A 27152-nucleotide genomic window follows, 5' to 3' on the forward strand; every position below is an offset into this window, starting at 1 on the left:
AGAAAAGAATTTGAGTCAGGCTGTGGTGGTGCATGCCTTTTATCCCAGCACACAGGAGGCAGAGGCAGGCGGATCTCTGTGAGTTTGAGGCCAGTCTGTTTTACAGAACAGTTCCAGGACAGCCAGGGCTATACAGAGAAACTCTGTCTCAAAAAAAAAAAAAACAAAAAAACAGAATTTGAACTGAATAAAAATGAAAATACAGCCCATCCAAGCTTCTGATATAAAGTTAGTGCATAGAGGTAAATTTGAGCATTAATCCTCAGAAAAAGAAGAAAGTCTCCAATCAGTTATCCAAGCTTCCACAGTAAGTAATCTTATAACAATAAAAGCAATTTAAGTCTAAATCAAATATAAAAGCAGAAATCAATAACAATGAAAACAGAAAAACAGCAGTGAAGATTAGGACTGAGCAGAGGTGGCATGTTTGTCCTGTATACACGTGGGTCTTGGGGCCCACCCTTCCGAGTCACAAAACTAAGAAAAAAAAGAAATTTAAAGAAGGAACGAATAGCAATGAAACCCTTTGAAGAGTCGGTAGAATTAGTCGACTTCCGCTCTGGTCAGTGGAGAGGGAGGGAGAACAGTGGAGGAAGAGGAAGATGAGGAAGGGAACGAGAGAATGGAGAAGAGAGACATTACCAGGCCGGGAATGGAGAGCATCAGTGGAGATTCTACAGATCCAAGAGATGCTAAGAGAGCATCACCAACAGCACATAGATCCATAGACAACAGACAAACGCCTGGAAAGACGGAAATTACCAAAGCTATTCAAGAAAGAGTAGCTAGCTTAAGCCACACAGGCATCATAGAAAACCAAAGACCAAGGTCCTTATTCACAAAGATTCAAAATTCCTTCATAAAATACTGGCAAATTGAGTCTTGTAATATATAAAAAGAATAATAGATAATGACCAAGTGAGGGTTCTTTTGTTTGTTTTGTGGTTTTTTTTTTTTATTATTTATTTGTTTTGTGTATATAGATGTTTTGTCTGTATGTATGTCTGTACATACCTAGCCAGAAGAGGGTGTTGGATTCCTTGGCACTGAAGCTATGGATGGTTATGAGCTGCCATGTGGGTGGGTGCCGGGAATTGAATCTAGGTCCACGGAAAGAACAGCCAGTGCACTTAACCTCTGAGGCATCTCTTCAGTCCTCTGGTTTTTTGTTTGTTTGGTTGGTTTTTGGTTTTTCAAGACAAGGTTTCTCTGTGTAGCTGTGGCTGTCCTGGAACTCACTCTGTAGACCAGGCTGCCCTTGAACTCAGAGAGATCCTCCTGCCTCTGCCTCCCTAGTGCTGGGACTAAAGGCATGTACCACCACGCCTGGCTTGTTTAGTTTTTTTTCAGACAGGGTCTCACCATGTCAACTCACTCTGTCTGACCTGGAACTTGCAATGTAGACCATGCTGGCCTCAAGCTCACAAGAGATCTACCTCTTCTACCTCCTGAGTACCAGGATTAAAAGTACATGCCACCGAGCCTGGGTGTAACCAAATGGGTTTTATACAAAGAATGCAAAGCTAGTTTAATATGTGAAAATCAAACAATTCATGTCAACAAACTACGGAAGAAAAAAATCATATGATTATATCAACTGATTCATACAAAAAATTAAAATATTCAACATTCCCTTATGATAAAAATCTATTCATAAACTAAGAAGAGAATTTCATTAACTTGGTCTGAAGGCATCTACAAAAACAAAACAAAGCCGGGGTGGGGCCGCAGGTCTTTCCTGCAGCACTCAGGAGGCGGAGGCGGGGCAGGGGCAGGGGCAGGGGCAGGAAGATCTCTGAGTTCAAGGCCAGTCTGTTCTATATAGCCTGTTCTAAGCTGGCCAGACTCACTTTGTAAGATCCTGTCTTTAAAAAAAACAAAAACAAAAACAGAATCAAATCAATGCTCTGGTGCTAACATCAGACGTACTGAGGAAATATTGCATGTGTTCCTTTTGAGACTGGGAACAAGGCGGAAGGACATCCACTCTACTATTTCTAGCCAACTTCCTGCTGGAACCTGAGCCAGCACGATACAGCAATAAGAGGCATATCATTTGAAGAGAAGAAATGAAACTGTTTCTGTCTATACAGAAAAACCTCAAGGAATCTACCAAAGAAAAAAAATACTAGAATAAGAAGGCTAGATACAAGACCACTGCACAAAAGCAATATGACTCTATATGCAGGTAATAGCTAAATTGATACTTTAATTTCTATTTTACTTTATGGGTATGGGTGTTTTCCCTGCATGTATATCTGTGCACCACTTATGTGCCCGGTGCCCACAAAGGCCAGAAGAGGGAATTGGGCCAGAACTGGAATTACATACAGCTGTGAGCCACCATGTACGTGCTGGGAACTGACCCTGGGTCCTCTAGAAGAGCAGCAACTGCTCTTAACTGCTGAGCCATCTCACCAGCCCCCTAAATTGATCATCTTAAAGTATCTCATGAAAGTACCCCCCAAATGACATAAGTATAACTCTAACAAAACATATGATGGACTAGTATACTAAAAATGAAAAATCACTAACAAAAGTCATCAAAGAAGACCCAAGACGGCACGTGTATAAAATGCCTGTGGCAGAAGGCTCAGAGGTGCTCAGATGGCCACTCACCCAAACTGACCCGATCAAAGTCCTGCCAGGCTTCTTTACGGGATCGGCAAGGCGATGTGACAATGTGTGTGAAAAGGCAAAGGGGCAGAACTGCCAGCGACAGGGCTCACGCCACTTGATATCAGGCTTACTAGGAGTTTGGGTCCCCAGACACTGGAGTACTGGTGAGGTGAGGGACAGACAGAAGAACCTGCATGACATGCAGACCCAGAATGCACCACACCAGATCCACTTATATATGTTCGATTCCTTTTCCACAAAGACAATTTAGCAGAGGAAAGTAAGCATTTCCAACATACAATGCTGGGGCAGGCCTCCCTAGCCAAACCCATTCACACCTCATCCAGACATCCCTAACCAAAACCATTCACACCTCATCCAGACCTCCCTAGCCAAACCCATTCACACCTCATCCAGACCTCCCTAGCCAAATCCATTCACACCTTATCCAGACCTCCCTAGCCAAATCCATTCACACCTCATCCAGACCTTCCTAGCTAAATCCATTCACACTTCATCCAGACCTCCCTAGCCAAACCCATTCACACCTCATCCAGACCTCCCTAGCCAAACCCATTCACACCTCATCCAGACCTCCCTAGCCAAATCCATTCACACTTCATCCAGACCTCCCTAGCCAAACCCATTCACACCTCATCCAGACATCCCTAACCAAACCCATTCACACCTCATCCAGACCTCCCTAGCCAAATCCATTCATACCTCATCCTTTACAGAAACTCAACTCAAAATGCTCTCCCGTGGAAACAGAAAACCAAACATGGCAAACTGCTAAAAGACTGCATCCCATAGGGCTGGGGAAGGATTCTGTGGTTTCTTAGATAAGCCACTAAAAGAATCGACCCCAAAAGAAAACGAGGGCTATAAGACAAGCCATGGTGGAGAACACATACATGCAAAATAGCATCTCACAAAGTACAGTCCACACATAAAGAGAACGGTCAGACTTCAGTCCAAAGAAACCAGTCTCCCAGCTAAGTAAAGGAGCTGGAGAGTTTCGAACAGACATGTCACCAAAAGTGACGCAGGTGCCAAAGGAGCAAGTGAAGAGACTCCTGTCCCTCGTCACCAGTGACATGTAAACCCAAAGTCACAGGGAAACGCCACTCCACACCCATCAGGGTGGCTAACATAAACAGTACAGTTGACAAGACCAAGTGTCGGGGAGAAGGAGCAACTGGACCACTCCTGCGTTGCTGTGGAGATGGAACGGATTCGGAGCATCTGGAGGAGTGTGACATGCGCTTAGCATCTGAATCCCAAAACCCACCAACTTAGCCTGCTTCACCCTCTCTTCCAATTCCCAGGTTTTTATAAAATGGTCTCGGGTTTTGCAGGCTGAGTCTGGTCCCATGTTTTCTGGCCTCTCTGCTTTAAATGGATTCCCCATCTGCAGCATGATGGAGTCTGGGAACCTGACAGAGAGGAGGCTGTCCCATGCATTTACAGGATGTCAGCAGTGTCCCTGGCTGTGACATCAACAGACTGCTCCACTCCATCCCCAAGCTGTGACACCCATCAGATGTTTGCAGACACTGCCAATGTCTCAGAGAGCTGGGGACAGAAGACTCCTGGCTGAGAAGTACAGGTTTACATAAAAGGAATACTTCATCTGTGCACCTTGGCCTCTGTATCGGGTGTGGCGTCCTGTCCCAGCTCAGTGACCGTGAGAGCTATCACACAACTTAAGGGCTACAGACTTAGAGCTGTGCTTTTACAAGCTGATGGCTTTGGTCTGGGGGACAGAAGATCAGAAGCAGCAACAGAGACAGAGCCCAGGCTCTGAGTTTTCTGTTAAAGACATGGAAGACACAAGCGACATTCTCATCTCTGGTGATGGAGGGAGGAGGCAGAGGAAGAAAGGCAAAGCCCTGAGGGGCCACTCCTCAAAGAGGCAGACCCAAAGACTCATGGGACCTTTGCATGCCAGCACGGCTCTCTGGCAGAGCTGTGCAATGGCAGGCATGGCAGGCCAGGAGACTGAGTTCCACGCAGATAAGCTGCATTCCAGGACAGTGACGTCCTCGAACTTACTGAATATATTGGCGTTCCATTTTTTCCCAACCAGAAAAACAACCTAGTTTTTAACTGAGACGTTCCCAGGGTTCCTTCCAGGGATATGGTGTGCAGGGCTCTGAACCACTTAGTAAACTGAGCTTCATGACAGGGACACATTCTGAGAAACGTCATTACACAATTTCATCAGCATGCAAATGAGGAAAAAAACCTTGGGAAAAACCTAGTGAACTGACTTTCTCCTCACCACAGCTCCCTGGTTCAGCATGGTGACCACTGGCACAGCAGTTTACATGGCATGGGAAATTATGAATGACCTAGAGGTGACTGAAGGCACTCAGGAAGGTGTGTGTGTGCGGGTTATATGCAGAATGCACCGTTGTACAGATGCAGCAGGCGTTAACCTGTGGGTGTCCCCGAGTGAATCAGTCCCTGAGGGGGTCCTGAGGAACATCTATGTGGTTCACTGAACTTAGTGCTGGCACCCCAATGAGCTCTGGAAAGAGAGAGTAAACAGGAGCCTCCAACGAGTTGCTGAAAAGTAGGCCATGCTCAGACCACAGCAATCAAGCTTTGCTGCCTGGAAGAATAGTTCCAAGGATGCAAGCTTACTAAATGGCATTGTCCTGCTGAGAAGCTGAAAGGGCACAGAAGTCAAGCTGCTTCTTCTCATGAAAACTTTCAAATAAAACAACCAAGAGAAAAGAAGAAAAGCCAAACTAAACCAGGGACGTTGGTGTAACTCGTGTGGTAGGGAACCTGTGTAGTTGGAGTTTCTTAGCCTGGCTGCGCACAGGGCATCAGGGGCTCGAGAGTGGCCCACGCCTCCCGATGTTGGGGAAACTAAGGGCTGGGACATCCTTCTGTAGACTCCCAGGAGGAAGGAGGCGAATAAGCAGATGGCAGCACCGGATGTGGGAGCCTCAGTTTCCAGCAGAACACAGCCTGCCAGGCTAAGGGTCTGGGAACCCGGGTCCTGTCACTCAGGGCCATGCATCTCCTTACCTCCCCCTTCCAACCGAGGGGAGGAAGACAGCCGGGGTAATTGCGCCATGCAGCCCCTCTGTTAGGAAGGGAAGCTGTGCTGGCTATTTTTATATCAACCTGACACAAGCTAGAGTCACTGGAGAGGTGGGAGCCTTAGTTGAGAAAATGCCTCCTTAAGATCAGGCTTTATGGGGTTGGGATTAGCTCAGTGGTAGAGTGCTTGCCTAACAAGCGCAAGGCCTTGGGTTTGGTCCTCAGCTCCAATAAAATAAAAGTAAATAAATAAATAAATAAAATTTTTTTAAAAAATCAGGCTTTAGGCAAGCCTTAATTAGTGAGTGATTTGGGGAGGGCCAGGCCTATTGTGGGTGGTGCCATCCCCAGGGTGGTGGTCCTGGGTTCTATAAGAAAGCAGGCTGAGCAAGTCATGAGGAGCAAGCCAGCAAGCAGCACTCCTCCACGGCCTCTGCGTCAGCTCCTGCCTCCAGGTTCCTGCTCTGTCCTCCCCCAGTGACAGACTGTGCAGGGAAGTGTAAGCTGACAAACCCTCTCCTTCCCAAACTGCTTCTGGCCGTGGTGTTTTACCACAGCAACAGAAAGAGCAGAGGCCCTGACCCACGCCCCCAAGCACTCCATCACCTCCTTCTTCATCTGCTTGAGTTGCTCTTGGAACTTGGCGTAGTCTCGATCCTGCTCCAGGCGGATCCTCTTGGCCTCCTCCTTGCGGCGCACGCCGTGGTCCTGCTCCATCTTCTCCACTTGCTGCTTCTGCTGCCGCTCCAGGTTCTCTAGCTCCACGTCATAGAATTTCTTCTTGGCCTGGAAGGTGCACAGACTCAGAGGCATCCCGCAGAGCCACTTCATACCTCAGAGCCTATACTGGACCCCAGACTTGGGCCCCAGCCCTGTCGCCCTTTGCTGTGTGACCCGGGGCTAGTTATTTAACCTCTCTGAGTTGTTTCCTTGTCTGACCTGGCAGGACAGTAGCACAGCACTCCACCTCCAGAGGTGTCCCTGTGTGACTCAGGGTCACCGGGACCTAACCACCCCCTTCTGCAACACCTCCACCTGAAGAAAACACGGACACCCGAAGCCCCTGGGTCTGTCTCCTCTCACTCACGTTGATTTCTTGTTCAAAACGTTTGTGCATTTGCTCCAGCTGCAGCTCGTGCTTGTTGCTCAGCTGGGTCTGGTTCCGATGTTCTTCTTTCTGCAGCAGCCGAAGCTCTCGGAGTTCCTGGCGCCTGCAGATGAACAGACACAAACATTTCCTAATGAGAAGGGGGCCTCTGAGACCACAGTGTTCACAGCCTGGGCTATGGAGGGATAGATTGTGGAGTAGAATCCCACTGACTCAAGCAGAGACACAATCAGGATTCAGGCTTCATTTGATATTCTGACAGACAAAAAGGTAAGCATCCTTTATATATAAAGAGCATTTACAAATCACTAAGGAGGAAGGAACTAACTGCAAGCCCAAAATCGGTACATAACATGAAAAGATATAAAGCAAACAAGTGCAAAAATGAGAAACTTTAAAATTATCTATATGATATGAAATACAAGTATAAAAGAAAAACATTTCATTAAACAGACAAGCATATAGGGGATTTCATACTCCATGTGTTACTAATATAAATTAGTAGAACATTTTGAAAGATACTGGCAATACCTTTATACCTTCTGACACCCTAGTTTCACTTCTGGATTGGATGAGGATGTTTGTAACAATGTCATTTATAATTAAATTTCACCCCACTGGTCCAAGATGGAGGAAATATCCCTAGAACACCCCAAACTATTTCTATTCTGGAATGCTAGAAGCTTCATTCAAAGCAATGATGATGTCTGCAAAGCCCTGGCCTTGGGGTGCTCTGAGCCTCCTCAGTACCCAGCAACCCACTCTTCTCCAGCAGTCCCAGGAAACTACAGCGCGCAGTGAAAACTGGAGGGATTCTCAGGCGGAATCTCTGCTCTGCTCCTTGTCCACTAGAGACCCACTGCGCGCAGCTTTCTATCAAGAACCAGGGTCTCCTCACGTGCACATGAGGAACAGGGTCCCCTAGGGAGGGCTTTGAGACAACTGGAGTGCATGAGGCTCTTTCAGCCATGTGGCTTTGTCTCACACCTTCCTTCTCTGTCCCTCTCTCGTTCTCACTGAGTCCTATTCCTCTTCCCTCCTGGCCACTGCCCCAGCCTAAGCCAAAACAAAAACAGCTTGGTACTGGTATAAAAACCGACATACAGACCAATGGAATCGAATTGAAGACCCTGACATTAATCCATGCACATATGAACACCTGATTTTTGACAAAGAAGCCAAAACTATACAATGGAAAAAAGAAAGTAACTTCAGCAAATGGTGCTGGCATAACTGGATGTCAATATGTAAAAGATTACAAATAGATCCATATCTATCACCATGCACAAAACTCAAGTCCAAGTGGATAAAAGACCTCAACATAAATCTAGTTACACTAAACTTAATAGAAGAGAAAGTAGGAAGTACTCTTGAATGCATTGGCACCGGAGACCACTTCCTAAATATAACACCAACAGCACAGACCCTGAGCGCAACAATTAATAAATGGGACCTCTTGAAACTGAGAAGCTTTTGAAGGGCAAAAGACACGGTCAATAAGACAAAAAGACAGCCTACAGAATGGGAAAAGACCTTCACCAACCCCACATCTGACAGAGGATTGATCTCCAAAGTATATAAAGAACTCAAGAAACTAGACATCAAAATATTGAACAATCCAATTGAAAAATGGGCTAAAGAGCTAAACAGAGAATTCTCAAAAGAAGAATCACAAATGGCTGAAAGACATTTAAAGAAATGCTCAACATCCTTAATTATCAGAGAAATGTAAATCAAAATGACTCTAAGATACCACCTTACACCTGTCAGAATGGCGATGATCAAAAACACTAATGACAGTCTATGTTGGAGAGGATGCGGAGCAAAGGGAACACTCCTCCACTGTTGGTGGGAATGCAAGCTTGTACAACTACTGTGGAAATCAGGTTTCTCAGAAAATTAGGAACCGAACTACCTCAAGACCCAGCCATACCACTCTTGGGCATATACCCAAGGAACGCTGATTCATACCACAAAGATACATGCTCAACTATGTTCATAGCAGCACTATTTGTAATAGCCAGAACCTGGAAACAACCTAGATGCCCGTCAACTGAAGAATGGATTAAGAAAATGTGGTACATATACACAATGGAGTACTTACTCAGCAGAGAAAAACAATGAAAGCATGAAATTTGCAGGCAAATGGATAAAACTAGAAAAAATCATCCTGAGTGAGGTAACCCAAACCCAGAAGGACAAAACATGGTATGTACTCACTCATAAGTGGATTCTAGATATAAAATAAAGAACAATCAGACTACAAACCACAGAACCATGGAGACTATATATATATAGCATGGGGGAACCTAGGACGACTGTGGCTTATAATAAGTTTTGGTTTTACTCAATTACTGAGCAAGCCTCAATGAAACATTTCCCAATTAAGATGGGAATACATACTGTATCGAGCTGATAATAGAAAGGTGGATAAATTGATTAATTTGAAAAAGTGAAAAATGAAAAAAATAAAAAATAAAAGAAAAATTTGAACTGTTTAAAAAGGAACCAAACAAACATATTTTGGTGGAGTAAAAAAAGGGGGAACTGGGGACTCATCATTCCTCTCCACATTCTATTCTTTCCCTTGTTTTATATATTAAATTTTTTATCAGTGGTTTCTGCTGGAGTATCCACTGCAGATAAGCAATGGAGGTCTCCTGTTGTAAATCACCCTCTGGAATGATGGAAGGATCTTTCTACTAGCACTTGAAGGAGACCCAATCTGGTGTTGGTGTGGGCCCAGGGTTCTGTTTATGTCTTTCCTCAGGACAATGAGGTTCCTCTTTGGATTCCTGAGTTCTGTGTGTGCCCTGTGGCTGCTGATGAAACCCAACATGACAGAGACCTATTGGGCCTTAATGAAAAACTCTCCCCTTCTGATGCCAATGGGGATTGAAAGCCCAATATGGCCAGCTTTGGCAAGCATTCACATAAGCCTAGGAACTATAGCCATGCTTTTGGATTCTCCAGAAGAGCTGCCAGCCTAAGTCGTGCAGGGATCAAGAAAAATGGGCCTTGGTGGTTCGTGTTCCTGGAGTTGTATCTATGCCAGTGGATGTCCACACGCTCCAGAAGAGAATTTGACATCGCTGCTGCTGTTGTTGCTGTTATAGCAGTGGCGGCCACCGCTGCTACTGTTTCTGGGATTACCATTTCATAATTGGTTACTACAGCTAGCACAGTGGAGACCCTGGCAGCAAAAGTAGCTACCACAGTTAGTTAATCTTTCATTCTATTGGGCATGATAAATTTAATTCAATAGCTATATACATCTTGATTGGCTTTGAAAATTATAAATTTATAAACTCAAGTTCCATGTGCTTTTGGGATACCATCTTACAAGGACTCCAATTTGCAGTAAGGCTCATTAAGGAAGGGAATGGCTCAGTTGCTTTTAGCCTACTGGCTATGGGTGGGATAGGACCTCTCTTGGTCTTTTCTGTGTCGAACACACAGATTGGAAGCCCAGTGCCACTTTGAGATCTTTGGCAGCAGTTAACTCTGCATGCAGCTCACACAAGATTGAGCCTGTATGATAATGAGTATTCAGAGACAGGTAATTCCTGGGGGGTGCTCACAACCTAAGACAGAGCGCCTGTGTGGCCTGGGCACACATGATGGGTAAGGTGACCTGCTGACGTCCCACGCAACCTAAGTCAGAAGCTCATTTTTTAGTAAAAGGGGGACCTGTAGGGCCCTGGTCCCCGTTTTGGGTAACTGTTGCCTTGCTTGCTGACCTTGACCTTGATAGCCTCCCTATGCTAATTCCCTGCCGGGTTCCACCCTCCTGAATGCTTAAGGGAAGTTCCTTGTCTGTGTATCCTGCATAATGGGCGTTAACAGCTTAGATGCAAGATTGTAAAACATTGGTAGCGAACTTCTGCCCTCCGGGGTTCTCCCATTGTGCTGTAAGCCTGTATTTAAGGCCTCTTCCCTCCTTCAATAAACAGCAGTGGGCATTAAAAAAAAAAAAGGCCTGGAGAGATGGCTCAGAGGTTATGAGCACAGACTCCTCTTCCAGATGTCCTGAGTTCAATTCCCAGCAACCACATGGTGGCTCACAACCATCTGTAATGAGATCTAGTGCCCTCTTCTGACCTGTTGTCATGCATGCTATATACAAAATAAACAAATAAATCTTAAAAAAAATAATTAGCTTGTGTATTGTGTTTGGGACCCATAGGTATAAATTCGACCCAGGGGATAGCTTCCATGTATCTGGATTTCCATTATGTCCCACTTGGTAGATGATGCATGAATCAATAACTGGGTGGATGTATAGGTAGATAAATGATAAGTGAAGAGGTGGGTGGGTGGATTAAATGGGTGACTAGACAGATGGGTAGACAACTACAGACAAAGGGAGATGGATGAACAGATGGATAACTGGGTGGACAGGTGGATACAAGGGTAGATGGATGGATGAACAAACAGATCAGTGGAAGGAAAAATAGAACAGTTGGGGGTTCTATAGATGGGTGGGATAGCTGATGAATGAGTGGATAGCTGAGTGGGCTGATGGATGGATGGATGGATGGATGGATGGATGGATAGGGATCAGATAGAAAGAGGAGCACAGACATGAATATGAGATAGAGGTTGGGCAGATGGGTCACTGGGCATGTAGATGAGTGAGTAGATGGACAAAAGAGAGAGTGGTAGATGGGCGGATGTATGGGTAGATGAACGCAGGAGGAGGGGTCTTTCCTTTTGCCTCAGTCTCCCACTTCACACTGTAGACGGGCAGCTGACCCACCCAAAGGTCCAATGCCTAACCCTCCCAGGTCACCCCCCTCCCCGGTTCCCACACTGGTGCCTTCCCGGACTTGCCTGAGAAATCTCATCTCCTCGTCTTTCTTCTCATCTTCACTGATGATCTTGGAGGTGGTGATACTCACCTCCACACCGTCCACCACAAACCTGCGGGTCCGCTTCAGGGTCTTGTTGTGCAGTTTTGAGCCCTGGCAAGGAGAACGTGCCCAAGCTCAGCTAGAAATCCACAGTGGGGACAGGGTGAGGGCCACAGTCTGGGCCCAGGAAGGATGAGGCCATCCACTGTCCCCTTTCCTCAAGCTTCCCAAACAGGGCCTAAGCGGCTGGCCTTAGACCCCCTTCCTTCAGCTGGTCTCAGCTTCAGACACTTCACAAGGCTCTCACCTCATTGAGGCATTCTAGTGAAACACAGTCTCAGCATCAAAAGGGGCTGTGTTCATCCTCACTGGTCACTGCCGGCTTTGTGACCCTGGTCTTGCCTGAATCTTGGCTTTCTCCGCTTTCCATGGAGTATTAAAACAGAACTGGCCTCCCTGGGTGGCTGTGAAGATTTGATGAGAAGCACATGGGGCACACATGGCATAGGATTTACTTCTGCTTGCCAGTCAAGATCACAGACCATGGATTTGGTGGCCTCAGCGAGCAAGCCACAGCTCATAGGCAGTGGTGCTTGTCCAGAGCCTCATGGGACCATTCCTCTCATTTCTCTTTCTGTGAATAACCACACACTCCACAAAGGCTGCTTAGGCAGGACCTCCCGGCCCTGGGAGGTGTCATGGTGGAAGTACTCAGTTCTGACTCACATGAGGGCTTAGGGCCCTACAGTGGTTATCTGATGACCTCTGTCCTGCCCCCTGCCTCAGAATTTTCTGCAGACTCCCTTCCTACAAGAAGGAAGTTCTGCCTCTGCAGCATGGCACACGGGCCTTCGAGCCCCATCAAGAGGAGTGGGCACCCCAAGGTGGCTAAGAGTTGGCTCCTTGCTCTGTATGCTGCTGCCCAGCCCAGCTCACCTGGGCCCCAGGCACTCGGTGCCTTCTTTTTTTAACAGTGCTGGGGATGGAACTCAGGGCCATGTGCACGTACAGTAAGCACTCTATCATCATGCTACATCTCCAGCACCACTTAGCGCCTTTTAGGAGGAAGTACAAGATGATGCTTCTCCATAAAAGCCACTGGACGGGCCCAGCCGGGCAGTGGTGGCGCACACCTTAAATCCCAGCACTTGGGAGGCAGAGCCAGATGGATCTCTGTGAGTTCGAGGCCAACTTGATCTACAGAGCGAGATCCAGGACAGGCACCAAAACTACACAGAGAAACTCTGTCTCAAAAAACAATAACAACAACAAAAACAAACAAGCAAACAAAAAACCTGCTGGCCACAGCTGGGCAACTACAGTTCATGACAATCTGTGTCAGTTCTGAGGAAAAGAAAAGCTTCCATGGACACATCTGTTTGACCGAGCCTCTTCTGATCCAGAGTCTACTGCGGGGCTGGCAGGCTGCTTCTGCCTTCGCCACCTTGTACTTACCAGATTTGTGACTGATCTGCGTGCTTTACACTGAGTAAGTCTTAGAAGGTAATACAGAAATGCACAGCTCACCTCTGCCCCCTGGTCCCCTAAGTCGGTCTTGTTTGGGGGTTCAGGTGGCCAACAGTAAGTTCAATAGTATCACAGAACTGCTGGGGGCAGATAAGGAAGGGGGTCACCCCTCCTAGCTGCTGGAAGAAGAGAGCGCTAAAGGCACATGAGGCCAGAAGCCCAGCCCGAGGTCTGACCACCTCCCTGCTGCCACCCACACAGCCTTGTGCCAGCTGGCAACTTCTTTTAGTCTCTACTGCCCATCTGGAAACCGTGGGAGGAAGCAGGCCTTCAGTTCTGTTTAAAGCACTTTGCACAGAATGGCTACAGTTCTTAGTGTCACCCACTGCCACAGAGGAGGCCAGAGAGGACAGCGAGCCCAGTTCCCCTCACTGAATCTACCTGTCAGCCACTGGTCACATAGCTGACCCCCAAACAAGAGAACTTCCACTTCTGGAATTCTCTTTCCCAATTTTAGGACCTCTAACCAAACTTTAAAATTTAAACATGTAACATTACTGTCTTATACTGACCCAAACATGTGGGGTATTAAGCCCTGAGGTGAGCTAAAATCTTTAAGAAAGAGCCAAACCCATGAGCCATTTAAAATAAGAAGTAAGAGGCTGTGTGTGTGTGTGTGTGTGTGTGTGTGTGTGTGTGTGTGTGTGTCTGTGTGTCTGTGTCTGTGTGTCTGTGTGTGCTTAGCATACACCAGGCTTACCCCAGCACCTCTTATGGATACATAAACAAATACAATGTAAGTAGCTTCTGCATGCTTTTGAGAATGGAATCTGAGCACGGCACGCGGGCCGGTCTGACTGCTCTGGCCCCCAGGGTGACAGGTGAAATTACCTTGAGAGACAATGAGCCTGTTTCTTTGTTCAGTGACAGGTCGGCAGACAGAGAGGTGCCGTAGTCCATGCTCTCCGAGGTAGACAGGCTGCTGCAGTCTGAAGCCCTCTTAACATGGCTTGGAGCTCCAGAGCTGGGGAGTCCCAGGCCACCGTTGGTCAGCTTCTCTCCACCCAAGGTCTCCAGGGCGCTGCTGTTAGGGCGGCTGTGGCCTGCCTTTTGGGACTTGCTGGCCACAGGACTGGGGTCCTCAGCCTGGCCAGTGACTTGTTTCTCTTCGGCTACCTGAATTCCGGCATCCATGGACAATGGTCGGGACTTCCGGAGGGGAACAGGTACCTTAAAATCATCATCACTCTTGGGGACCACATCTGCAGGGCTGGTGGTCTGGAGGGATCCACCCTCTGAAGGCTGGCTACAGGGCCCGTTCACAGGCTCCCGAGGCTGACTGGGAGGCAGGGTGGCACAAGAGTCCTGGGGAGGCTTGTCCGAGTCGAGGCTCGGCTCAGTTGCAGCAGCCGAGTCCTGAGTGTGGTTGACCAGGGGCTAGAAAAGAGTCAATGCTGAGCTGCTGGGGGACCAGGAGTAGTCAGGCCCCACAGGTGACGGGCCAGCAGAGTGGAGCAGGGACCCCTGAACCCAGTCTCCATCACTTCCCAGAGCCTCTCGTCAACAGCCTACCACTGGGGTGAGGACTCACATCCTCTCTCTAACTGTAACTTTACCTAATCCCTGCTCCCGTCCTATGAGAAAAACAGGCTGTGGCCAGCCGTAGGGAGGCCCAGCCAATTGTCACAGCATGGGAAACACCCCTTTCTCACCTGAGGCCAGACCTCCCAATTTATCAACACACACAGCAATCTGATTTTTTTTTTCCCCACGATAGGGTCTCAAGTAGCTCAGGCTGCCCTCAGACCTGCTGTGCAGCTGACGATGACCATGAATTCTGATCCTCCTGTCTGCATCTCCCAAGTGCTGAGATCACAGGTGTGCACTGCCATGCCAGTTTTATGTGGTGCTGAGATGGATCCCAGGGTTTCAGGCACATTCGGCCAGCATTCTACCAACTGAGCCACACACCCATTCAGTAATCTGAATTTTCACATAATTATCTGTTGATTTCTAGATGGCAACTAATTCACATTAAAAAATTACATAAAGTGCCAATCAATCCTACCCAGGAGCTGGATTCAGTCCACTCACCCCTTGTATTTTAGTTTTTGTGAGGTGGAAAGTACTAGAAACATTGCTATGATGAAACCACATACTCATTTCTGTGACTAGAAAGTAAATGTCTACATGCAGCATGAATGTGGAAAGGAGGCCATAGGGGGAACAACCCGGAGAGGGAGAGGGGCCAGGGACATCTTCTATCTGAAGGAGAACCAAAAACAGATCTTTGTTTAAAATTTTTTTACAGTGAAGCCTAATTCTAATTAAAATTTTTAAAATTCAAAATAAAAAGATCCAGGCACAATGGTGCACACCTTTAATCTCAGCACTCAGAAGGCAGAGGGAGGCGGGCCTCTGTGAGTTCAAGGCCAGCCTGATCTACATAGTGAGTTCCAGGACAGCTAAGGCTACACATAAGACCTTGTCTCAAAATCCAAAAAATAAATAAAAAGACAATAAATGTGAAGGGCCTGGGGGTTCAGCTCCATGACAACTCAGCCCTGACTTACTGGGGACCCTCTAAGATGAGCAATTCCCCAGGAGAAGCTCCTGGATTGAACTGTGAGACCAGGGACCCTAGGACAGCTCTAGATCATGCATACTCGAGAACCTGGATCTGGCCAACAGCTGCTTAGCCTCACCCTGGGCATACATGTCTGGGGCTCCCAGCCAGTTGGCCCCAAGAGGCAGAAAGGAATCCTTCCCCAGCTTCCCTCCCAGAGGTAGCTGGGGCCCACCCTCCTCGTCTCCAAGACTTACCAAGGTGGCATCCACAGCATCCTCCTCCTCTCCGTCATCCTTGCCGTCATCCTTGCTGTCATCCCTGGCATCCTCGATCTCCTCCATCACCTCGGCCTTTGCCTCAGCCACCAGCTCCCGAAGAGCCTTGTTGCTGGTGACGGTGCTGACAAAGGGATGCTGAGGAGAAGACACAGCTGTGTTAGAACCGTTTGGAAGCTGTTACAGGGTAGGGGTAGCCGCAGGATTTGAACCTCGAGCATAGAGGGCCAGCTGTGGTCCAAGGCAACTCAAGAACTTGAACAAGGGGAACTCAGGAACCCCATGGCAGATCAAAAAGCCCAACATGTAGAGGGAAGAGCAACCCCCAAGTCTGTGACTCAAGCTGTGTGACCCCAAGCATGCCATCCCTCCTCTCTGAGCCACAGTCTCTTCATTTCCAAAGGACAGACGGCCGTGCTGAAACCACAGGAAGTCATAAAGATGAAATGAGACAGCTCACTTCAAAGTGCCTTGTCCAGCCCATGTGTTTTTATGGGGTGGTGGTGCCATTTGTGCGTGCGTGCGTGTGTGCGTGCGTGCGTGCGTGCGTGCGTGCGTGTATTAATGCCAAATGCCATTTATTGAAAGAGGGAGGAGGTCTTAAATACAGGCTTACAGCACAATGGGAGAACCCCGGAGGGCAGAAGTTCGCTACCGATGTTTTACAATCTTGCATCTAAGCTGTTAACGCCCATTATGCAGGATACACAGACCCATGCTTCTCTGCTAGCCCTCACCCATTCAGCTGTTTCATTCCCTCCAGTTCTCTTCCTTTAGAGAATCCTGACAAATACATACTAAATACGGTTTGCGTTCTGAAATGGCCAGAAATCTATGGGGGCCAGGGAATGGAATGTGGCAGTTTGAGAATGGCCCCCATAGGCTCATATGTTTGAATACCTGGCCCCCAGTTGGTGGAACTGTTTGGGAAGAATTAGGAGGTGTGGTCTTGTTGGGAAGGGTGTGTCACTTGGGCTTTGGAGTTTCAAAGGACCTGTGCCATTCCCAGTGAGGGTCAAGACATGAACTCTCAGCTACTGCTCCAGCATCATGCGCACCAGCACAGTGCCATGCTCCCCGCCACGATGGTCATGGACTCTAATCCTCTGAAACTGTAAGCCCCCAACAAACTCATTCTCCTATAAGTTGCCTTGGCCATTGTGTCTTATCACAGTAATAGAATAACAACTAAGGTATCTTCCCACACCCAGCTACACCATGTACCTACAAAGTCACCTCAAGGACAGAATTCTGCGAATAAGGAGTAAGCACAACCTGGCCCTGAACTAGTTGCTAAATTTAAGTTGCTTCGCATTGTATGGGCCACTACCGTTAGGGTCTTGGGTATGTGTCTCTCACAGTCACATGACTCCGTCTAAGCAGATATTATCTTCCTGCTTAATAAGTTTGCTAAACTTTGTTTCACTTTGACTTATCTTAATTTTTTTTTCTTTCAAAATAGGTTTTTATGTAGCCCAGGCTGGTCTCAAACACCCTATGTAGTCAAGGATGACTTTGAACTTCTGATCCTTCTGCCTCCACCTCCCTAGTGCCAGGATCACAGGCATGCACCAATATACTCAGTTTATACAATGCCAGGGGCTGAACCCAGGGCTTTGCACACACTAGGTTAGTATTCTACCAACTGACCTATACCCCCAGTCCCCAAGATTCTATCCTGTGACAGATGTGAGGATTCATCCACTGCCCTGAGCAGAGGTCCTGAGGTTCAGCTCATTGCCGGGTGACATACTTGGGTGCTGGGCACAGATGCTAAACGACTCCATGCTACTTCGTGTCTCCAGGGCACTGTGCCGCTGGAGGACCACGTTAACCCTCCTGTTGCTGCTGGGCAGGTGGCGGTGTGTCCTGCTCTGGGCGACGCTGAAGTAAGCAGCTAGTGACAGTCTTGCCTCTGCTGTCTCTGGGCGGAAATATGTGTTTGGCTTCAGAAGGGCAAGGCAGAGACTCGTGGCAGTAGTCCGTACTCTACTGTAGACTTTTATACAAATGGCACTTCTCAAACGTGGGTGCTCCCTTATAGACCTTGTAAAACCCCAAGGCAGAAGATCTGGGGATGTTTGGTCAGCCTGAAGCACCCTGGAGAAGCACCGTGGAGACGTCATGTGCAGATATCTCCTCTCTGGCACAGGGAGTGGCCAGGGTGGGATTCCTCAGCTCCTTCGTCACGATGGGCAGAGAGAAAGAAATGCCAAGGGTTTAGGGGCCTCGTTAGGTTGGAATTTGCTCATCTAGGGTTTGTGGGAAGGCTGTGATGAAACCCAGAGGACTCCAGTTCAATTCCCAAGCACCCACATGGCAGTTTACAACCTTCTCTAACTCTAGTTCCTGGGGATCTGGCGCCCTCCTCTGGCCTCCATGAGCACTGCACACACGTAGTACACAGACACACATGCAGGCAAAACACCCATGCACATACGTAAAAATAAATAAAATGTTTTTAAAAACATATTTAGAATTGGCAAATCATGAGCAGTCATTCCTACTGTTTGGACATTTAAACTGCTCCTGGGGCTGGTGAAATGCTCAGTAAGTAAAGGCACTGACATGCATGCCTGATGACCTAAGTTTGATCCCCACAGATGATGAGAGGAAAGAACTGACTCCCACAAGTTGTCCTCCCGTCTCCACACTCTGCCATGGCACAAGCAGGCCTTGCCCAATACACACAGAAAATCACAATGAATACAAGTTTCCCTGGGGTCTGGGATAGAGCAGGAGCGGAGTGCTGGTCTACCATGTGTGAGCCCCTGAGCTCCACCCCAGCACATAAAAATCAGCAAGGCAGTTTACTGGTGGACAGCCAGCAGGCCCCTCCCTACTCAGCTTGTCCCCCTGAGAGCTACAAATGTCACTTCTTTAATGAGCTGTGTCCGCCACATTTGCTTAGGCCAGTCTGACCTCGGTTCATCTAATCTGGTGGAGCTGAGAATTTTCCCATTCACGCCCTGCTTCTCTGCACAGCTCTGCAGCGACTCCAAGAGGTGACCTCACGTGCCGGGGCCTGATCGGGCCTTTCACCAAAGGAGTCAGAAGGCTCATGCAGAATGATAGTCAGGAGGCTGGTGGAAGTTTCCTGTCTTTGGGGGCCTTTCTGAGAGGGAGAGTGTCACATTCAAGCTGGGACCCAAGGGACCTGTGGGGGAAAGTAAGGGAAAACTCCAGGTACAGAGCACTGGGCAAAGGTATGGCCTTCAAAGACCCTGAGGTAGCTTGGGCTCAGAGGGTGGAGGAAGAGCTGGAGGGCCTCCAGCTGGCCTGGGAGACGGACAAAGGGAGCCCAGAGGGAGTCAGGGCCGCATGCATGGCCGGGGCAGTGGGAAGCAGTCAGCCTCGGTTTAGTCTCAGCTCTGCTGCCCGGTAGCATGTCACTCTGGCTGCCGCATGCTTCCAGAGGCCCTGAGTGGGCTCTTCACAGAGCTGACCAACAGCTCACCAGGATGTGCAGGGTCACGTGTGCTGACTAAGCGACTGAGCCAAGCCACCTGGGTAAAATCCGGCTCCCACTGCCAACACGGACAGGTCAAGAGACCCTCTCTATGCCTCAGTTTGCTCATCTGTGGAGTGGGGATAATAGTATGGCTGTTCTATATACTATAGTGAGTGTTCAAAACAGCATAGCTCTTCTCATCACTAGGACCACCACCACCACCATTATCACCACCACTACCACCATAACCTCATCACCATCATCACTATCATCATCATCACCACCATCACCATTATCGCTATCATCACCATCACCACCATCACCACCATCACCATCATCATCATCACCATCATCACCATCACCACCACCATCATCACCACCATCATCACCATCATCATCACCATCATCACCATCACCACCATCACCATCATCACCATCATCATCACCATCATCATCATCACTATCATCACCATCACCACCATCATCACCACCATCACCACCATCACCATCATCACCACCATCACCACCATCACCACCATTACTGCCATTGCTCTCACAACCACCAAAGCCACCAGCACCAGCACCACAGCGGGTCCAGGAGAACAACCCACGCGGCCTCTTCTTACTCCTAACCCTTCCTCTACCAGAGCACAGTTCTCTGGGAATGAGGAGAAGCTCCAGAATCCCCAAAACGTCTGAGCTCTGTCACACATGCGGTGAGCAGGGACACCACAGGGCACCGCACCACAGCAGCTAAAGCAGATGTGGGAGACCAGCACAGGCCCAGCCTTCTGAGGGCACGAGGCTTTCACCAGGGCACCCCACATATTGACCAAATTAGCAGCTCCTGAGCAGAACCATCTGCTCTGCCTGCCTGGAGCTCCAGATCCCTAGGAGGGTGGGATGGGATGACAGCCTTTCACGGCGGGCCAGTTAAACAGGGCAGCTCCCTGCAGGGGGCCCGGGCAGGCGGCCGGTGTGTGGGCAGCCCTGCCAAGGGACCGGGCCTTAGTGTGTGTCAAAGCTCTGAGACACGAGTAACAGGCAGTGTGGCCTGCGCCGCATCAGTCCATCGCCTCTAGATGTGGGTGTGGAGAAGCCTTTCTGTCTAACTCCAACGCTGAGGCCCTCAAGGAGCTGCACCTGAGAACCCCCAAGGGTGGCACACAACACTGCATGTGCTGCACCAGGCACTCATGCCCCCACGGAAGGGCAGATCAGAGCTGGCCTCACTGTCTACCCCTCCAGGAAGAGGGATGGCCGCTCAGAGCCAGCTCTGCTGAGGGCTGCAGGCTGCCAGCACGGAGGTGGCAGCCAACAGCATGCCAACTGGCACCTACCTCTCTTTGGCCAGGATCTCTGCTGCCACTGAAACAGATGCCCTTCCCAAGTGAGCCTGTTTTCTTTCCATGCACTTAGAAACCACTGGAGTGTGTGTGTGTGTGTGTGTGTGTGTGTGTGTGTGTGTGTGAGAGAGAGAGAGAGAGAGAGAGAGAGAAAGAGAGAGAGAGAGAGAGAGAGAGAGAGAGAGAGAGAGAGAGAGAGATGAATGTATGTCGTCGTCCCTCCCCCCCAGCCTGCATCCTTTCTCTTTGTTTCTTTTTTAACCTTTACTTTCATTTTATGTGTACAGGACATCATCATTTGTGCATTATGTGTACTATGTGCACGCAGTGATTGTGGAGGCCAGAAGAGGGCGACAGATCCTGTGGAACTGAAATGATACCTTTGTCAACTGCTACGTGGGTGCTGCGAATTGACCTGGGTTCTATGGACGAGCAGCCAGTGCTCTTAATCACCGAGCCTTCTCTCCAGCCGTTCTTTGGGCCTTTTTTTCTCTCCTTTACCCATTAGAAGCAGCTTTCCCAGAGTGGTCAAGAGCACCAACTTCAGAGCCAAGTCACCGGGACACTAGCTGTCACTTAACAGCTGCATGACTTTGTGTAGGCTCCTTACCTGTCCGATGGAGCATGTTCAGCTCCTACTACACAAAGCTGTTGTGGGCACTGCCCTAGTTAACATCTGCTAAGCATCTGGAACAGCAGGTGACATGGAGAAAGTGTCTGAGACTATTGATCAGGTACACATTAAGTCGACTTCCATAGCAAATCCGTGCTGAGGCTCTCTACATGCCAGGCACCGCTCTGGGGATGTGTCTGTGAGCCAGGCTGGAGTCCTCAGAGAGTCAACAACTCTTGCCAGGGTTTGAGTCTAGAAGGTTCCTCACGGGTTCATGTTCTGAATACTTGCCCCCCCCCCCCCCCCCGACATCTGTGGTGTTGTTATGAAAGCTGTGGGACCTTTAGAGGTGCAGTCTGGCTGGCAGCAGGTCACTAGAAGTATCCCTTGAAAGGTCACGGCCACCCGTTGATGGTGGCACTCTCTCTCTCCTACTGCTTTACAAACAGCTCCCTATGGCCAAGACCAGAGGCCCCTCTAGGTGCCAGACCTTACCCACCCTGGTGGTCTGAGGCCCTCTACAACCAGGGACCAGAACAAATCCTTCCTCTACGCTGCCTTCAGCTGGTACGTTGTCTCTGTAATGGGAAAGGCAGGTACGAGCCATGCTAACCGAGGGGCTCTGATTAGGGGGAAGGACGCGAGGTCCCTCTGAGAACAGACTCAGAAGTGGCGAGATAACCAGTGAGGAAGCCATGGACTGAGTGAAGGGCAAGGCAGTTCTGACAGTGGCCCATGGAGGATGTGGGCTCTGGGCCTGTTCTAAAGGCAGAGGGAATAGCATCCATGATGGGAGATGTGGAGAATGAGAGAGAGTGCCAGGCTGCCAGGGTGGCAATGGACAACCACTGTGGAGTGTGCCAGAGGAGGTGTGTAAGGGCTCTGTGTGGCTGTGGCAAGGCTGAAGTGGCTCTGGGCATCCGAAGATCCAGGGTCAAAGGTCTGGGGTCAGGGGTGAATTAGCTGAAGGTGCAAAGCCAGGGACCACCCCGCAGGCTGGCTTTGATTATACAGCAAGTTGAGGGGAGCAGAAAGCCCCAGTGCTTACCACGTCCATCAGTTGTGTGAGGCGGGTAAGTGAAGGAGGCAGACAGGGAGTGAGCAGTGGGAGGGGACGGGCAGGAGCCAGCCAGGGTGGGCTGACGGGAGCGACAAGGCCTGAGCTCATGGCTACCTCCGAAGCCACAGAAACTGCTGCCAATTGGTGGTGGATGAGTGTCAGAACAACGTGAGCATCGGGAATGTTTTCTCACGGTGAAAACGTGGCACACAAATCCTCACTGGCTAGCCATCTGACCAAGGGAGAAACTGAGGCACAGAGAGAACTCCTTGCACACCCGGTTGGAGGTGCCTAATTTCAGAGCTGGGCTAACAACAGCAGCAGGACACCGGCCCAGGGACATGGGTGCAGATAAATGACTGGCTGAGACATCAGTCCCTGGGAGCAGGAATGCCTTAGCTATGTGGGGCACTATAAGACAAAGAGTAACAGCCCCCCAGAAGCCACAGACACAGGGCCAAGGTGCCCACAGCCAAGACCTGCACCAGTGCTGGCACTTTGACCAGGTGACCTCACAAGGGACTGCTCCTTGGAGCCCCATGTCCTCGGGTCCGGTAGATCAGTGTGCTCTTCCGACCATATACTGAACAGGTGCCAGGGAATTCCCAGCAGGTCTGAGGGCACCTGGGTAAACTGAGGTAGAGCTCCTTTCCTCTGCCTTCCTCTCCTCTGCCCTGTGCTCTCCTCCACTACACACCGAGAATCCCCTGGCAAACACTGCTTCGGCTAGGAAGTAGAACTTCCTGGCTCCAGCGAAGGCTCCAGACTGCCATGTGGGATGGGACAGCTGGTCTCTGCCCTGACGATGTCAGGCTGGCCGGATGCCCCAGCACAGGAGGTGCTGTTTACAGGAAGCAACTGGCCCCAAGTGGCTTGGAGCCTTTGCACCTTGACTACATGTCCTGTCACCTTCCACCACCCTTCAAGAGTCCACTCACCTCCAGCAGCTGCGCAGCACTGGGCCGGGTCTCTGGGTTCTTATCCAACGCTATCTTCAGAAAGTCTCGGAACTCCATGGACCTGGGAGGACAGGTGTAAGGAGTGGGCCACAACACAGTCACCATGCGCCCAGGATCGGGTGTTTCCCCAAAACAACACTCCAAGAACAAAGGGGCCTCCGTTGCCTAAAAGTGGAGACAGGGTCTACATGACATCCTTCTTATCATGGATATCATTGTCCAGACCAGGACACAGAAGTCAAAGAGACTGAACCCAAGTTCCCATTCCTAGCCCTGAGCCATGTGGCCACTGGGGCCCTGTTTAGGTTCTCCGTGTCCTGGGACAAAATGGGATCTCATACTGGCTAAGCGGCCTTATTCTCAAGTTCAGGTGGGCAGTTCAGAAAGGCCTGGAGGTGCCCCACCCCCCACCCCAGCGCTGACATCCCTCTGATTTTGGAGTCAGATACCATGCACACGCACACACACCCCAGTGCCATGTGCCTCATGTCCCCTTGGAGTGTGTTCAGCTCTCTAAGTACCCAGCTGTCCTCTCTCCTTACCACTTGGAGGGCGTGAGCAGTGTGGGAGGGTCTGACTTGGCAATCTTGAGCAGGACCCGCATGGGGTTGAGCTCGTGGTGTGGCGGCTCAATCTGCGCCATCTCGATCAGCGTGATGCCCAAGGACCAGATGTCAGCCTTGTAGTCATAGGGGGCGTCCTTCATGGTCTCACAGAGCACCACCTCAGGGGCCATCCTGAGCCAACCAAGGAACAATAAGGGCTAAGAATTGGGCGCCTGTGAGTGCTGCTGTAGCCTCGGGGTCTGGAACGCCACCAGCTCCACATTGGAGGTTGGCAGCATTTGAAGCCATGATTTGAATTACTGGCATCCATTTCTTCCTCAAGGGTCTTCACCAGCCCCTGCCACGGCCTGATGCAGTTCCTGGAACCTACCACAAGGTGGCAGCAGCAATCCAGAACAGAGTCCTGGGGAAGGGGCAGGTGGGTGAGGGCAGAGGGGGGAGGTTCCAGCAAAAAAAAAAAAAACAAACAAAGTGGGACCTTGGGGTAGACCGAATAGGACAGCACCAAGAGAAAGGGGGATGGGGGAGAAGAGAAAGGAATAACGGGAGGGGTGGGAGAGAAAGAGTTAAGAGTAATAAGCAAGCAAGGAAGGGGCCGAGCACCGTGGTGAGTTGTAAAAACAGGACACAAAGCAATCAGGTGTGAAATCGAGTAAGAGAGCTGTGGACTGGGGTGATGCCCACACGTGTGCACGTATGGGAGAGTGGGTGCCCAGCGCCACATGTCTGCAGACTGAGGCAAAGCAAGGCCTCAGGGGTCTTCTTCCACCAGAGAGCTTTCTTTTCATAGGTGTTTTTAAGTCAGTTTTGAAAAAGGAACCACAACAGTCGAGAGAGGCCCGGGAAGATTTCTCTGAGGACAGGAAGTGAATTTACATTGTTCTTCTACCACGCCCCCCTCCAGCACCCGGAACTCAGTACATGTATTAATCAAACCAAGAACTGGAGCCCTTTTTAGGGGCTCAGTTTAGTTTATTAATGGAGTGCTTTCCACTGTAACCCCAACGTATAGATGAGGTACGGGGAAGGTAAGCAACTCGTCCTATGCAGAGAAGTGGAGGCTGGACCCACACTGACTGGGGGCCCTGAACTGGCACCCTGCCTCCCCCACACAATCCACCCAGAGGTAACCATGCGGTTAGGCTTGATAACCTGTCAATCAGTTCCTCAGAGGCCTCGCAACTCACCAGTAAGGCGTTCCTATGAAGGAATCTCGCTTTTGCAGAGTTTTCAGATTCTTGGCAGACACACCAAAGTCAGCTGCAAGACAGAAACCTCAGATAAAAGAGCTGAGGCCCTCCTCTCTACCCAGGGCCTAGGTGTGGACTCGAGGATGCTCGGGGCGTTTTCTATCCAACAAACACGGGTTTTAAAATTAAAGTGAGCTTGCTGCTCAGACGGGCACTTTGTCACCACTGGGAGTATGGACTGGCCAGACCCTTCCATGAGAGCAATTTGACAGTAAGTCACAAGAGCCTTCTAAAAAGCCAGATTCAGGCGGGGCAGTGGTGATGCACGGCTTTAATCCTAGCACTGCAGCCTGGTCCCAAGATAGCCAGAGCTACACAGTGAGATGTGAGATCTTCTCTCTCTCTCTCTCTCTCTCTCTCTCTCTCTCTCTCTCACACACACACACACACACACACACACACACACACACACCAGACTCATTTGATCCAATGAAATAACACTAAATGCAAACAATTACAATATCCATCAGTGTGCCATTCAATCTCACACACGTCTGTAGCCAGACTTATGAAGCTATCATTAAAAAAAAAAAAACCCAACAAATTAACATTTTTTAAAAGGTATTATCTGTAATGCCTTAGCTTTTCCTTTTTCTTTTCTTTCTTTTTGGTTTTTCAAGACAAGGTTTCTCTGTGTAGCCCTAGGTGTCCTGGAACTCACTCTGTAGACCAGGCTCAACTCAGAGATCTGACTGCCCGTTCCTCCCGAGTGCTGGGATTAAAGGCGTGCACCACCACCGCTTGATTTGGGGTTTGTTTTTTCCTTAGCTTTTCAAGAAAGATTTTCACACACACACACACACACACACACACACACACACACACACACACACACGGTAAGGCAGGAAGTTGAGAGGTAAACCAGCCCAGCAGTGCTGAGTGCTTGTAATCCCAGCACTTGAGAGACAAGCAGGGGGTTGAGAGTTGGAGAACAGCCTGAGCTACAGGCAAGACTCTGAACAACGACTCTACCACTCTTAGCAGAACTACAAAAGTCCTTGCCTAGCATGTGCAGCACTGTGGATCTGTTCCCCAGCACAGCGATTTTAAATATCACGAAGAACTCTTCACATAAAGTATTTTATTTATATACTTATCAATATGTGTTTAATGTTATCAGGTTAATGGAGAAGAGGAGGGCTGCACACTCGTCTGTGCTGCGTGGTCAAAACTGTGTCCACCCCGGAAGAGCAAACACACACGCTGAACTCCCTTGGAGGAAACACGACAGACTGCTTCACTGGGGTAGGCTGGTTAGACTGGACGTGGCATCTCCCACTTTCAGGGTTATGAAACTTTGCTATGATAAATACATACAGTTTTCAGGACCAAGAAAAATACATCAGTAAGATTTATCTTTAAACACACCCAATACATCAGCATGCCTTCCCACACCCAGGATGCAGAGAAGAATCTCTGAGGGGAAATGTCTCGCAAGCACCTGCCTTGGAGGCCACATCTCCTGGTAGCCAAGCAGCACTCTGGAGATGGTGCTCAGCTGCAAGACGACAGTGATTTATCCCAAGAACTCCACGGAGCTCCCATCGGACTCACAACTTCAAACCAGAGGGGGGCCAGGCACAGAGTGGGTGCTGGTTCCTCTTGGGCTCCTTCAAGATTCCCCAGGCACCTTCAGGAGCCAGGCCGGCTGGAGCAGAGCCACAGGGACACAGAGGCAAACCCAGCCCCGGCCTTCTATACCCAGTTCAGGGAAACAGAGCAACCAACCAACAGAAGCTTCTTCAGCTGAAGGGAGGGGGGCAGTGGAGGGGTGGGGGACACAGGAGTGTAGTAGCGGTGTGACCTGGGAAGCAGTCAGGGAGGGAGCGAAGGAAGGGTCACCTGGAGGAGGCCCAGGCAAGGACCCGAGGCACCCATTCATTTAAGACCAGCATGTAAGAGCATCCTAATGTGCCAGGTGCCATCCCACTGCTGAGATGGCCTTCCCGGCAGGCCAGC

At 49.4% G+C, this 27152-nt stretch overlaps 1 protein-coding gene across 1 annotated transcript in view; it reads right to left on the bottom strand.

Moving 5' to 3' along the window:
* Positions 1–27152, bottom strand: part of Stk10 (serine/threonine kinase 10) — a 96489-nt gene that overhangs the window by 11696 nt on the left and 57641 nt on the right. Inside the window, exons 5-12 of the mRNA XM_059270234.1 lie at positions 25131–25203; positions 23920–24114; positions 23357–23438; positions 15928–16086; positions 13996–14541; positions 11618–11748; positions 6764–6887; positions 6283–6462 (exon numbers count right to left, since the gene is read on the bottom strand). Of these exons, the coding sequence (XP_059126217.1) occupies positions 6283–6462; positions 6764–6887; positions 11618–11748; positions 13996–14541; positions 15928–16086; positions 23357–23438; positions 23920–24114; positions 25131–25203 (1490 nt within the window). The remainder of the gene's footprint in view (positions 1–6282; positions 6463–6763; positions 6888–11617; positions 11749–13995; positions 14542–15927; positions 16087–23356; positions 23439–23919; positions 24115–25130; positions 25204–27152) is intronic.

Source organism: Peromyscus eremicus, chromosome 8a (genome assembly GCF_949786415.1).
Source record: "Peromyscus eremicus chromosome 8a, PerEre_H2_v1, whole genome shotgun sequence".
Classification (NCBI taxonomy): Eukaryota; Metazoa; Chordata; class Mammalia; order Rodentia; family Cricetidae; genus Peromyscus; species Peromyscus eremicus.